Here is a 14,410-nt window from a genome sequence, read left to right on the forward strand (position 1 = left end):
TAAAAAGGCATAAATGATAAAAGTAAATTAAAAACAAACTTACCTTTGCCATCTAAATGCTATTTTTGATGAAAAATTATATTTATGTTTCGACGGAAGTTTCACGAAATCATATGACAAGTTTTCAATGACGCGCGTGCCTACGTAAAATTGTTACGTCATAGGAAAAAACCGCGTGTATGGTGTACAGTTCAGGTCTTAAAATATAAAGTTAAAATTCATGAACTTTGAACGTTTGTAAAAAAAGTTGTGCACAGAGTTATATGTGCAACTTTTTTTCTGACAAATACATATACCAGACCTATTCAATGAACAAAGATTCAAAACTTTTGCAGTTAGTTCTGGGTCATATTTTATTTTTACTAGACTAGAAGGTAGTCTAGTACTGGTGTAACTCTCCAGGAACGATGGTTAGGAAATTACCCGCCTATATGACTGAAATACTGTTGGGAAAGGCGTAAAATAACACAAACAAACAAACAAAAGCTAAATCTTGATCTAGAAAATACCAACAGATCATTGTCTTTTTGACCATAAGATATGTCTTCAATACAGATGTTAGAATTTATTTTGAATTTAAAAGTATTAGGAAAAGTGAGCTTTTTATACATTTGTAGTATCATACTTTCAATGTTTATCAAAAGAAAAAATAACTTTTCGTGTCATTTATCTATTTTGTTTAGAGAAAGGTATTGTCATGCAAAGGGGGATAAATTTTAAGTTAGGGTTGCTTAAAAAACGAAAAATGAAATATTATAATATCCCCAATCTAAAAAATGCAAAATTTGACTAAAGAATTACAATTCTATCATGGCATTAGTATTAATGAATTTTCTGTATCAAAAGAAATAAATCCAGAATTTGTTTATAAGGGCCAAAATGAGATCAGAACTTAAATAAATTTAAATCCAAGTATTATTAAAATAAAAACAACTTTTAAATCTAAGAAGATAATTAATCCTCTCAATAAAAAGTATAGTGATGTATTATCAATACTTCAATATAAAATATTAAACTTTCTAAACAAAATATTTAACACTAAGGTATTTCGACTATATGCATATGATACAATTTCGTCAAATTTTTATTTAACTCAAAGCATGATAATCTTCTGGATCAAAATTTTAAATCAAAGTATTATTAATTCTTCCTTATCAAAAATTTGATTTTAAATCCATGTAATGTTTAATTGTCTTAGTAAAAGTGTAAATTTTAACAAGCGTTTTAACAAATATCCTCTGAATCAGAATTTTTAATACTGGTACAAAATAACCATGAATGATCAAAATCAAATGCTTAAAAATTACAATTAAATGCGAAACAGGTTTCAAAGTTATATTCAATGATCTGTGACGGACATGCATTTATCTTTAACATTAGATATTTTATTGCTGAAAAAAATCCTGTACAAGAATTATTATTGGGTATTGTGAGTTTTAGTACTATCTTTTATAGCAAGAAAGATTTCCTAAAACTAACCAAAGCGAAATGTATATGAGTTCTTTTATTGACAGTTTTCAATAAATAAATAAATAAATAGATAAATGAATAAATAAATAAAATTCTCTTTTAAGTCACACATATTGATATCTCATTAATAGGCCTACCCCTCCCCTTTAACTGTATATCTGGAATTAAAATTTCATATATTTATTAGATATACTGTAAAATTTATCTAAACTTTAAACTTTTGACAAAAAGTTTGTCCCACCAGCAACTGTTGTTATCAGTGAATCTATTTTTAGAAAAATCCTTGTTATAAATAAAAAGGTACATTTTCAGGTTCACCAAATTGAGTTTTTATTTTCATATCTATTATAGCTATTAATAATGAACTAATCTTAAGCAAGTGTACTTAATTGTGTTTTGTTTTATACCATAATAATACAAACTATATTACAACATCATATACATTAACTGGGCACCACATTATCATTATTTCGTGCGAGCAGAGTATAACCACTTATTTTTAAGTGAATTGCCAGTGAATTCTCTTCGATGTAAATTCGCTGCTTAACAAATATCTATGCTGATCGGAACATGTATCTAGCTCAGTCTGTATTGGTTTTTATCCGCTCACTTTCAAGACTGGATTACAAACCGTAGCACAGTCAACGCCATTTGTAATGGATAATTAGTGTCGGCCTACTTGTTTTAAATTGCATTCGTAGCGTAAATAGTGCAGGTTGTTAGTAGCTGTTGTTGTTGTTGTTGTTATTGTTTTCAAAAGACTGGGCTATACAGGTAAGAATTTTTTGCAGTTAAAACAGGCATCATAGAGCTATCTAGAAAGCAAATGACAAACGCTCTGGCATAAACATGTAATATGTTATTCGTAAAATAAAGTACGTTTGGCACTGATTCAAGCAAACTCATTATTGAAAATAGCATAAGCTGTCTAGTCATTCTAATTAAAATAATTTCCTATTTAACGCCTCAGAAGGTATGTACTTTTGTCAGATTGCTGGTTAGTCATAATTTCTTAACGTATTATACCATAAGCATCTATTACTTATTATATAGGATATATAGCTATACATGTACAGGTATTCGCATTTCAAAAATGCAATCGCCGTTCAGTCGGGTATTCGAAAAATATTTACATGTATATTTTTTGTGAAATAGAATCCTTCCTGAAAAAAGAGCAGTTTCTTCTCTTAAAGGAAACCATAATTATATTGTTTACCTCGTAGGAGCCTACACAATAGTTTCGAATTCCGATTTCAATTTTATAAGCATAGGATATAGACAAAATACGGCAGAAGGTGTGCCCCGTAGGGTCCCCCTTTTGATGTCTTTTGTCCATTTTGTTAGCATGTGGTATTAAATTCTCAATTTTGATTAGCTGGCGGTGTACGGATAGAATTGCCAAATCTTGTTAATTGGTAATCGGACGCATTATGTTTGTTCTCTTAAGAGATAAATTATAAAACTGTGGGTTATTATTATATGATTATAAACTGGTTTATTACATGCAAACCTAACAGCAATCTAAAACACACTGCATTTGTTATAATTGTAGTTCATAGTCGGTGAAAAAATGCCTTGGGCTTATGTAGCAGAACTGACTGCACGCAATAACTCTTGTAATGTAATTACCTAATGAATGCAGTAACTTGTTATATTTAAGATAGAAATCTTTATAGTTTTTTCTTCTTCTTTCATTCCATTTGTACCTATTTCTGCTACCATACACGAAAGAGTAGATCTTTATTTCCAATCAAATATAAGCGCATGAAAATGTCTAAAAGAAAAGAAGATAAAGAAGAATACCATACTTCATGTAAATGCATTCAGTATTATTAAAAAGCGTTCTTTTTTCTTTGTCGGGGTCAGTTTTTTCGTGGGGGGTTTAATAATTTGTTAAACGGATTATTTCTTCGTTTTCAGAATTGTAAAATGGAGGACAAGGGGACTGCCGATAAATCAGTATATCCACCTTTAACAGCAGAGCAAAATCCCGAAGAAACTCACGAGATGGTAACAAACGAAAATCAAGAGGTGCCAGCAGCAGACGATGTAAAGTTCACCCCGAAGGTTAATCAGGCTGGAGCATTGCCCTCTGTTCGAAGAGTTAATATATTATTATGGTCGAACTTTGTAGGTGTCCTTCTGTTGCTGGTTGGATTTGTCGCCCCTGGTTGGTTAACAGTAACAGCTGAGCATAAATTGACATATATACCAAGCAGTTGGTCTGGGAGGACTCAACATATACAAGATGTTTACCAGGATTACGCACTGTGGTATGTCATCCAGTGTTACCCGCATGATGGTAAAAGCATTGAATGCGAGACTATGACGTACAGATCTATAAGTGGCATCTACGCAGACGAAGTTACTAGTTACGAAAAGCTAGCAATAGCTAAGCTGGAAAATGAGGGTGGTGACAAATTCATGTTTCATGGAGTAGCACTGAGTGAGTTGAACTATTATATAATCTGGTTAATTTCAGAAGAATCACGAGAAGGCTATTTTTCACAATTAGGAAATAGAGGCTATTCATTAATTCTTTATATACAGGATCTATTTTTATTGAGTAGTATGAAAATAAATGTTTCATGAAATATGATAATATTCATGCAATAAGATGAAAATAAATCTTGTTTTTATAGAATTTTTTTTTCTTTTTATTTCACGGCGTATCAACGCCGTGATATTGTGATGGGTAGTTTTCGGTAGCATGGGCAAAAGTAACGTCGATTTCTACAGCCGACATTTTATTGTTTTTACGCGATCATTGTACAGCCCATTTCCGTGAAAAGTTACATAGAAACATTTTTTTTTCAAAACCATATAGAATATAAACAGTATTTTTATCAACACACGAAATATCAGCGTTTTATATTAACACATTTCTGGACATCCTTTCGACATGCTTGAGAAATTCGCCTTGAATGGATTTTGTATGGTGGCTGATTTACGCCATCCGTATATTTTCGCGTCTTCGCCTCAAAATGCGAAAACACGAAGGGACGACATATTTTGACTAATGTCGGATCTATGTCTCTCTCGGGGTGAATCTTTTCACGTGTAAAATGTCTTTGAAGATTACATTCCTAAGTTTCTATATTTGCAATTAAGAACTTAATTGGCCTTTTATTTTTGAATAATTTCATTTTCCTTGCGCAATTCTCTAAAATGAGACTTGGTTTTTCTATATGCGTTTCACAATAAACATTCACCATACCAGCTTGTAAAATAACTTAATTTGATCGTTAAATCAGTTTTTACCACAACATCAAGATATGAGCCCGAAATGACGGTGGGGATATAGTATAGTCTCCATCCGTCCGTCTGTCCTTCCGTCCATCTCTATACATTTTTGTCCGGAGCATATCTCAAAAAGTATCAATTTGAAACTTCATAGGTGGAGGTATCAACTTGAAACTTTATTGGTGGATAAATCATTTTAGGAAAAGTGCAGTGCACAAGAATGATAACTCTACGCTGCGTATTTTTTCATTATTGCCCTTTGTTATTCTTCAAACTCAATTTTTGTCCACAGCATCACTCTAAAAGCCTTTGAGATACAACATGAAACTTCATAGGTGGATAGATCTCACTCAGGAAGTGTGCTATGCACAAGAGTGATAACTCTACAATTCCTAAATTTTGAGTTATTTCCCTTAGTTTTTTTTCATACTTAATTTTTCACCTGAGTGGAGCATAAATTAAATAAAAATAAAATTTTGAGATGTCAATGTAATCTTCATAGGTAGATAGGTCTTTTTGAGATTGAATGTTGTGCGAAAGAATGATAACTCTACCCTTTATAATTTTTGAGTAATTGTCATTTGTTATTTTCATACTTGTTGTCCGGAGAATATCTAAAAAAGTGTTAGAGGTAACAACTTGAAACTTCATAGGTGGATAGCTCTTTTTGATGAGAAGTGCAGCACACTAGAATGATAACTAACCGTGCATTATTTTTCAGTTGTTGCCCTTTGTTATTATTAATTTTGTCCATGGTAGAACTACAAAAGCCTTTGAGATATCTACATGAACCTTCATAGGTGGATAGATCTCACTCAGGAGGTATGCAGTGTAAAAGAGTGATAATTTTACCCTTCATGATTTTTAGTTATTGCTCTTTGTTATTTTTCATACTAAAGTTTTCACCTGAGTGGATCACATCTCTGAAAAAGTCTTTGAAATGTCAACATGAAACTTCATACGTGGATAGATCTTTTTGAGGAGGAATGTTGTGCGCGATATCCCTTATAATGTTTGAGTTATTGCCATTGGTCAGTTTTCAAACTTTTTGTCCGGAGCTTATATAAAAAAAGTGTTAGAGGTAACAACTTGAAACTTCATAGGTGGATAGATCTAATTGGGAAGCAATTCAGCACACTAGAATGATAACCTTCGGTGCATTGTTTTTTCAGTTATTGCACTTTGTTATTTTTCATACTTTATTTTTGTCCAGGGTATAACTACAAAGCATTTGAGATATCAACATGAATTTTCATAGGTTGATAGATCTTACTCAGGAGGTATGCAGTGCAAAAGAGTGATAACTCTACCTTCATAATTTTTGAGTTATTGCCCTTTGTTATTTTCCATACTAAATTTTTCACCTGAGTGGAGCATATCTCTGAAAAAGTCTTTGAAATGTCAACATGAAACTTTATAGGTGGATAGATCTTATTGGGGAAGAATGTTGTGCGCAAGAATGATACCCTTTACATTTTGTTAGTTATTTCCATTTGTTATTTTATATACATTTGTCCGGAGCTTATCTCAGAAAGGGGTTAGAGTTATCAACTTGAAACTTATTAGGTGGATAGATCTCATTGAGGAGGAGTGCAGCACACAAGACATTTAACCTACCGTGCATTATTTTTCAGTTATTGCCCTTTGATATTTTTCATACATAATTTTGTCCCGAGCATAACTACAAAATTACACAAGAATGATAATAATTCTGCTCCACTACATAAACATGGCTCTTTTAACAAGTTACATTATGATATTTAAAAACCTTCTGAACAAGTTAACATGTCAATTCAACACAATGCTATTTGGTATACTTTATCAATATATTTAACTGTTTTTTTGTTGTTTTTTTTTTTTTTTTTTTTTTTTTTTTCGCCGTGACAATCATATTGCTGCATTTCCCAGCAATTATTTACTTGTTATACATACATCCTTTTCTATTTTTGCATTTCTGACAGTACAATTTTTGTTTATTGGCTAAATGTAGAAGAAAGTAGTCCGGCAAGACACCAGTGAAAGTTCGGAACATATGTTCACTGCAGTGAAAAATATTTTTTCAGTAAAAATTCAGAAAGTAAAACACACAGTTTATTTCATCAATATATCTCTTTTTCATTTGTAAGTATTTAGTAAAACCTGACAGTAACCTAGATACTAGACAAAATGTTTAAATTTATGTATTTAACTTTACTAGATTTACTAGATTTATTAGATTTATTTAACTTACGAACTTTCGGAAAGATTTATATTCTATGCTATTTTGTTTCAGTTTTTGGTTTTTCCAAGTTTGTTCAGATTCAAACCCTTTACACAATGGCTTTACTGATATCGTTTGCATTACTCTATGTATGGTATGACCTTCGGAAAAAGGTTGTAAGGGGCACAAGTAATGGTCCTAGCAAATGGATGTGGATTTTTCTGATTCTCCTGACAATTCTAGCCAGTGGGTATACTTTGCATGTAAAATTAATAAAATATATAAACTTTAATATGCCATTCGGTAGCAGATAAAGAAAAACATGTTTGATTGTTTGATCCTAAATTAATATTACTTCCAGAAATTCGGAATGCATGTGAACAAAAGTAATGTTTAATATATGATAAGAGCATCGTGTGTCGCCTGATGATAGCCAATTAAGCAGTTGTATTAAGGGGTGACAGAAAGATAAATTGACTGTATTGGTGTTTGAATGTTTTCTATAATGATGAGAATATAAGGCAAAAAGCGCCTTTTTAATTAAAGGACCATAAGTCAGCCAAAATTCATTCGACCGGAAAAAACGTTTAAATATGCGCAAGTGCTCGAGGTATCCATCAATCATCGATCATCATTCAAATTTCATAATTTGTAGAAGAGAAATATTCTGGATAATTTTTTTTTAAATAAAACCATTAAAGGGCCATAACTCTGACAAAAATCATTGAATTGGGTTTTGTCGAAAATATGCACAAAATACTTGGTACTGACCTTTCTTGTAAATTTCGAATGAAATTGCAACCTGAGGTTTTTGAGGATTAGACCGGACAAGCTTTGCAGCGGTAGGACAGTCATACAGGCGACCGAGACATTATCCAATCTACAATGTAGCAGGCGGAACAAGAATTGACCTAAATACAATGTAAATTGTTGTTTTGAAAGAGTGGTTGTGTTGCACCTTTAAAAAAGGCACTTACATGTAGTATCTTCATTATATATCATCATTCTTACACCTTGTAGTATGAACATATAATCTTATAATCCATTAAAGTAAAAAATGACAGAATCAAAATCAAAGTAAGGCAGTACAATCACACATGGAGACAGCGGTTCGTCCATTAGTGTGAATATTGTTGGCTAAGAAGTGCTGAAAATATATATTCCAGACACGTGCTATATTTTTGTCGCATTTGGCAAAAAAGACAACGACGTCATGTGTTCGTATTACAGCGCTAAGTTAAGGAATGCTTACTGAATACAATTTTTGTACTTTGCAACTTTTTTGCACTTACCAAGCAATTGCAGAGGAATTTGTTTGTACTTTGAGACTCCATAAAACTGATATGATTATTATCTGTCGGTAAGGAAATTGGGTATTCACGTGCACTGTCGTGCAGAAAGACTTGAATTGTTGAAAAGAAAGTCACCCCCTTTCCATATTTTTATTATCATATTCACATTATTCAATATGTATTTATCAATTTAATGTATAGTTGGCTTAACACTTACATTTCTATTTACAGTCGTTCTTATTTTCATTGGCGTGTTCATTTTTGTTGGGGTTCGTGGTAATTTGGGATATGAACTTGGCACAGCATTCGGACTGTTGTTTGCCGTATTTGGAGGGTGTTTCCTGGGCGTGGTTTTCGTGACGGAGCTTGTACAAGTTCTCTGTTGTAGTAATTTTGGTGCCTAGTTATCATCCAGTACAATAAACTTCATTGATGATCTATTGTAACATAGAGACTTCTTTCCACAGTGATCGACTAGAAAAAAAGTTATCCTGTAACTATAGTAACTGAAATAGAATTTCATCAACTTCTAAGTGTTTATTTTACATTGACTCAAAAGGATGTTAATATGTAGATTGTATATAGCTTTTTTGTGTTTGCCATTCCCAATAAAGTGTACAGAAAAGATAATTATTAATAAAAACGAATTTATTTTAAAACAGGGAGTAAGATTAACAAGTAACCCGCTGTGAAGAATTGTGAATCCAAATTGTTAATTAATGAAGATGTGAGGCCTTAGAAGTTTATAGTGAGATTATAATTATTATGAAATATGTATGTCTTCAAACAGTTATTTTTTGAAGTAATTTCAATTTTTGTCAGACATTTTATTTTGGTCCATCTTTTTTAATTGCCTGACAACAATATTTGTATCCCTTTGATAAGAATTGTCACGTGGTATAAAGTCTTAGCTAATATTTATTTACTAAAGTTGTGACTGTATAGAATATTAGAATATAGAATATATCATCATTGATCTTCACAAAATGTTAGTACATTTGAGCCGCGTCACGACAAAACCAACGTTATGCGTTTGCGACCAGCATGGATCCAGACCAGCCTGCGCATCCGCGCAGTCTGATCAGGATCCTTGCTGTTCGCTATCAGTTCTCTACTTGAAAAAAGCTTTGTAAGCGAACAGCATGGATCCTGATCAGATTGCGCGGCTGCGCAGGCTGGTCTGGATCCATGCTGGTCGCAAACGCATTACGTTGGTTTTGTCGTGACGCGGCTCATTTGTAATATCATAACACATGTAGAGGGAGATAAAGATAATTAGTGTCCAGCTTTATTTGTCATCCACTGAGAACGCTGTGTTTCTTAAAAATTCTCCGTGTTAATTTTCATAGAAGAACAATCAAATTCCGTTTATCGTCGCCTTCATTGTTTCATAGTGCTTCATTGAACCGCGTTCGTAAATATAGACAGATTGTGACGTAATAAAGTGAATATTAATTAAGCTAAATAAAGCTTGACACTAAATATGTTAGTTTTCATCCGTAGCTGTTCTACAGAAATTAGAAACATTCTCCATTCGCTATCGCTCCCGTCGAAGTTTCTTATTTCTGGCAGAACAGCTGCGGATGAACACTTACAAATACTTAGCTACATGTCATGATATTTGTTCTTATACCGTGTCATTTTAGTTTCTTTTATGCAATCTTGTCGTGGACGAAAATTATGCCACTATTTCTAAAAAAATATACTACTATTTCTAAAAACATCTATTTTTAAAAATATACTACTATTTCTAAAACATTTATTTTCATGTGTATTTTTCCGTTCATTCTTTTATGTTGTTTTTTGACGTTGTTAGGTTTGTTTTTGTTGTTGAAATATTTTAGTCCAAGTTGTAGAATTAATTGATCTATTTTTCTCTTTTTTTAGTGTTCTACATGTATTTTGTGCAGGTTTCAAGTTTGTGTTGATGCTTCTTTCGTAAATTGTATATTTAAGAACGTTTCTCTTTTTGAATTTATGGATGTATATATCAATGTATGCCAATTTTATATTTAGTGATTTATATATTTTTTATTTGGTATTATTGTTGTTTATTTTTTTTATTTGTTTTTAAACTTATATATTCTGGGTAACATACAAATCTACGTTTTGCTATTTTGAAATATATATAGTGTTTATGTGCTTTATCTTGTACATGTATATATATTAAAGGACATTTATCTCGTTCTAAAAAATTAATATCTGTTTCCTGTTTGTTTCATTGTTATTATGTGTATAAAAAGCATACATTCTTAATACATTTAAAAAGTTTATCACCTTTATAAATAAGCGTTTAAGGTGCTTTTCGGGGTTACGGACATTTCAGTTAGGTCTCATTTTTAAACTTACTCATAAAGAATAAGAGTATATATACCTACTTTCTGTCAGATAAGCAAGATTTTCGTTTGAAAGAATTGTCACCGTTGTTAAGGATAATTAAAATCATTGAAATATCTTCCCGAAATTCCGTAAACACATGAGAGAAAAAAAACGAAAATAACTTACAACTTCAAAAATGAGGCCTCTTACTGATGCATACTATGTTGTAGAGTATTTTGAATCTGTCCGTTCTAGCTGATGGTAATGATATTAAAAATATATATACATGTATATTGAAATAATGATTACTCGTAATTAACTTTGGATGAACGAGAGGTGCCTAACTTATTTTTCAACAAAAGAAATCCGTTTATTGTTAAACACATGCACGAGTTTATTGTGGCTTTTGTGTATTATCGGTTTTGTTAAAAACCCATACGTATATGTAGTTTAGCTATAAGTAAAGATGGCACGTAATAAAGTTAGTGACAAGTTGGAGGGTATAGGGTTTAGGACTTTCGAAGAATAATCGCAGCAACAGAAGTATTCAAAAGGAACTTAAATCTTTAAGTTATAATATTTCTTTGGGTTCCATAAGAAATCATCGCTACCAAATAGGGTTATAACGCAGTGCAACTTCTCCGTAAGGAAAACACACAAACTGCCCACGGTGGCTTCACCTCACATCAGAAAGAAGTTTGACCACCAACTCATAGAGAAATGGCTTCAAAATTGGATGTGTCCAAGGACGCGACTCACACGCACTAAAATTCTGAAACCAAATTACGAAAACAAAAGTGCAAAGTGTATCAACTTTACACGGTACAAATTAAGAGAGGCAACGCCCGATCTTGGAAACTGTAACCGAAACTGAAATGCAACCAATGTAAAAACTTTGTCTCTTCGGATGACTATGATTTACTGAGGCAAAAGTTAAGGGCGAAAATAGGTATGTTATATCAGACAGGGGGAAGATCTTGGCGAAACACTGAAGTTTGTAAAATAAGATGCTTTTGCCAGCGGCTTCATGACATGGGCTAGTATTACGTCTAGAGGGAAATCGTAGAATCGAATCATCGATAAATATACAAAGTGAACTGTAAGTACTTCATCAACAAAATGCTAAAGCCCTTTTCCCAATATAATATATGATATACAAGATCAACAAGGAAAGGTGGTGTTCAAAGAACGCAACCCCTCACGACCCAACAACAAGAACCAGCGGCAAGGAGACCAGGAGGACCCCAAACAAAAACATTACAGGGCGCAAGGCAGAAGACTTTTCTGAGAGTGGTGGGAGCAGGGCAAAAGCCATGATATTCCACCAGGCCAGTGCGTCTAGCCACACATCTAAAGAACGCTTTCTTATCGCAAAGACTGTCAAATTAACTTTATTTACCCTGAAGAGTGGACCGATGGACTTTGGTTTCTGGGGTGTGCTTAAACGTCGTCTGCAGAAGCGGCAAGTAAAAACGCTTGCCTGTCTCAAAAGAGCACTAAAGGACGAGTGGTGCAAACTTTATCAGGAAACACTAACTATTTACAAAACGTTGTAGGATGGTGTATAATTGCCATGGGTCGCATACGGAACATTTACTACAATCAATGCTAAGAACTGGTTGATGCTTTTTTTGTTGTTGAAAAGAAGTTTTCATTTTCTTGAAAAATAAGTTGGGCACCTCTCCTATATGTAATGTTCTGAAATGACTTAGATATTGTTTCTGTAACCACATTTGCATTTTTGTATGTGTTGAAATTGAAAACTTTCTCAAGATATGTACTTTATAAAAATGTTCGAAATAGAATAGAAACAAATATATGAAAAAAACTGTGTTGTAGTTCTATTGGTTAAATATTATACGTACAGCTAATTAATATGAGCAAACTTGATAAAAGAGTACCTAAGAATACTACAGACAAAGTTTGGTGATCATCCATCAATTTGTAGAAATAGAAGATGTTTAAAGGTATTTCTATTTTTAGCTTTAGTGGCCACTAAAAGGGGCTAATCAAATCAATATGAGCAAACTTGATAAAATACTACCCAAGAATGCTACAAAGTTTGGTGATCATCAATCCATTAGTTCTGTAGAAAAAGATGTTTAAAAGTTTTTTTTTTATTTCAGCCCTAGAGACCCCTAAAAGGGGCCAATCAAATTAATATGAGCAAACTTGATAAAATACTACCCAAGAATGCTACAGACAAAGTTTGCTGACGTACAGTTCTTTGAGTTGTGAAATAAAGTATTTTAAATATTGAGAGAAGCCCCATGACCTCTTTGGTCAGTTTTCAAATGTTTCATGTTTCGAACCCATGATATTGTTGACAGGAAATAATTTGATGACCTCTTGTTCCGTCAAGTGATTCACTAACTCTATGAATATACGCGAGTGAAAATGCAGCTTCAAATAACATGTATTCCTACAGAAGGCGACAGAAACTTTGTAAAGCTGAAATTAACTTTTTTATGTTATGTTACAGGCTGACGTGTCATTAGACCCTCATGTTCGTCTTAGACCTTCAAGCATACGTTTAACCTTAACATTTTTCTTTGTGTGTGTGTGCGTGCGTGCGTACATAACTTATATCAGATGTGTAGCTATTTATAGTCTTTACAAGGACATGAAAGCTATATTTCGCTATCTGGTAATACGCCAATTATACTTCAAAAGTTTGAGAATATGAGGATATGGCAGTGTTATATTGATAATAATATTTTATTAGCAGACGGAAACATAACCTTTTTGTTTTTCATTTCATTGCCCTATATCTGGAGTGCTAGAAAAATAGCACGAGTTAAAGATATGTGATGTCCTTAAAAATAAGCTCCTACCAGTGAGCTGGCCACTTAAAGGCACACTACTGACATTAAAAGTAGCAGCCATAACCTAAATAACTGCTACCGGATGTATCGGTGTAGGGTTCAATAAATGTATTCTCTGACCAATTCTTACCATGTAACATTGCGAGTCCATTAGATTCAGTAAGAAATAACAGCCAGGTCATGGCGCATTCGCGCATTTCCCTTTACATGCATAAAATAAAAATATTTTTTAAGCTTAGACATAACATCATTAAATCTTCGCAAAAAAGCTCTGCCAGAAGGGATAGCCTTTGTGATAAAATTAAAGTAATCATGCTATAGACTGAATTTCCTTCAAAGATATATATTTTTGAAGATATGAGCCGCAAAAGCTCGTCTATGGCTTTTATGCGGGTACATGAATGGTCTGATTCTCCGCATTTATTTCAACCACCGAGTAATTGATAGTTTTTAATAGATTTGCGCAGATCGAGATACCCCAAGGTCTAAACAAACGTGTTTGAATACGTTAAATATCTAAACAGGATTCAAAAACTAACGTTTGTCATAAGAAATCATTTTTTAAACAAGGCAATCTAAGAAAGAAACATTTTTTTTCAAAATGAGACAGGGGTAGGCAGAACCCTGAGGTAACATTTTTTTTTTTTTTAAACCAGGTAATACAATGTACCAGGTAAGTCAGATTTTAGTCACCTGGCCATTTTATTTAAGAGGACACAAGTTAAAAGCTGATGTTTTTATCAGTTTTGCAACAGACATATTTTCCTATACGTTGAACCAATGATAATACATGCTCCGTCGAATTGTGCATATTTGACATGCTAATAGACTGGTTCGATAAATTAATTTAAACTGTTACTATGGAAATAACAAATTGGGCACCCGTGACTTATGTATGGTCCGACAATCAAGCCAAATGTTTGTCCTCATATAATTGTTATTTAAAACTGCTGGATTGGTGCTCTTGGATCAGTATGATTGAACTTAAACCAATGATTAAAAAAAAAACAAGCATCGTTTTTATTGTAACCTGTCAACTTATATTAATTGACGTTGAACCT

General features: G+C 32.8%; 1 protein-coding gene across 1 annotated transcript; it reads left to right on the forward strand.

The window, feature by feature from the left end:
* Positions 1-2,097: 2,097 nt before the first annotated feature.
* On the forward strand, positions 2,098-9,260 carry LOC132759031 (uncharacterized). Its single transcript, XM_060750755.1, has 4 exons — positions 2,098-2,244; positions 3,391-3,916; positions 6,986-7,159; positions 8,437-9,260. The coding sequence occupies exons 2-4, from the start codon at positions 3,400-3,402 to the stop codon at positions 8,607-8,609; spliced, it is 864 nt and encodes a 287-aa protein (XP_060606738.1). The 5' UTR covers positions 2,098-2,244; positions 3,391-3,399; the 3' UTR covers positions 8,610-9,260.
* Positions 9,261-14,410: the final 5,150 nt, after the last annotated feature.

The sequence above is a fragment of the Ruditapes philippinarum genome, unplaced genomic scaffold (assembly GCF_026571515.1).
Source record: "Ruditapes philippinarum isolate M1 unplaced genomic scaffold, ASM2657151v2 ctg5982_1_1_1_1, whole genome shotgun sequence".
NCBI classification, from domain to species: Eukaryota; Metazoa; Mollusca; class Bivalvia; order Venerida; family Veneridae; genus Ruditapes; species Ruditapes philippinarum.

Excerpts from the sequence above, each read along its gene's own strand:
- LOC132759031 (XM_060750755.1), top strand. The coding sequence starts at position 3,400 with ATGGAGGACAAGGGGACTGCCGATAAATCAGTATATCCACCTTTAACA. Across the intron at positions 3,917-6,985 it reads GTTTCATGGAGTAGCACTGA|TTTTTGGTTTTTCCAAGTTT; the intron begins GTGAGTTGAACT and ends ATTTTGTTTCAG. Across the intron at positions 7,160-8,436 it reads TCTCCTGACAATTCTAGCCA|TCGTTCTTATTTTCATTGGC; the intron begins GTGGGTATACTT and ends TTCTATTTACAG.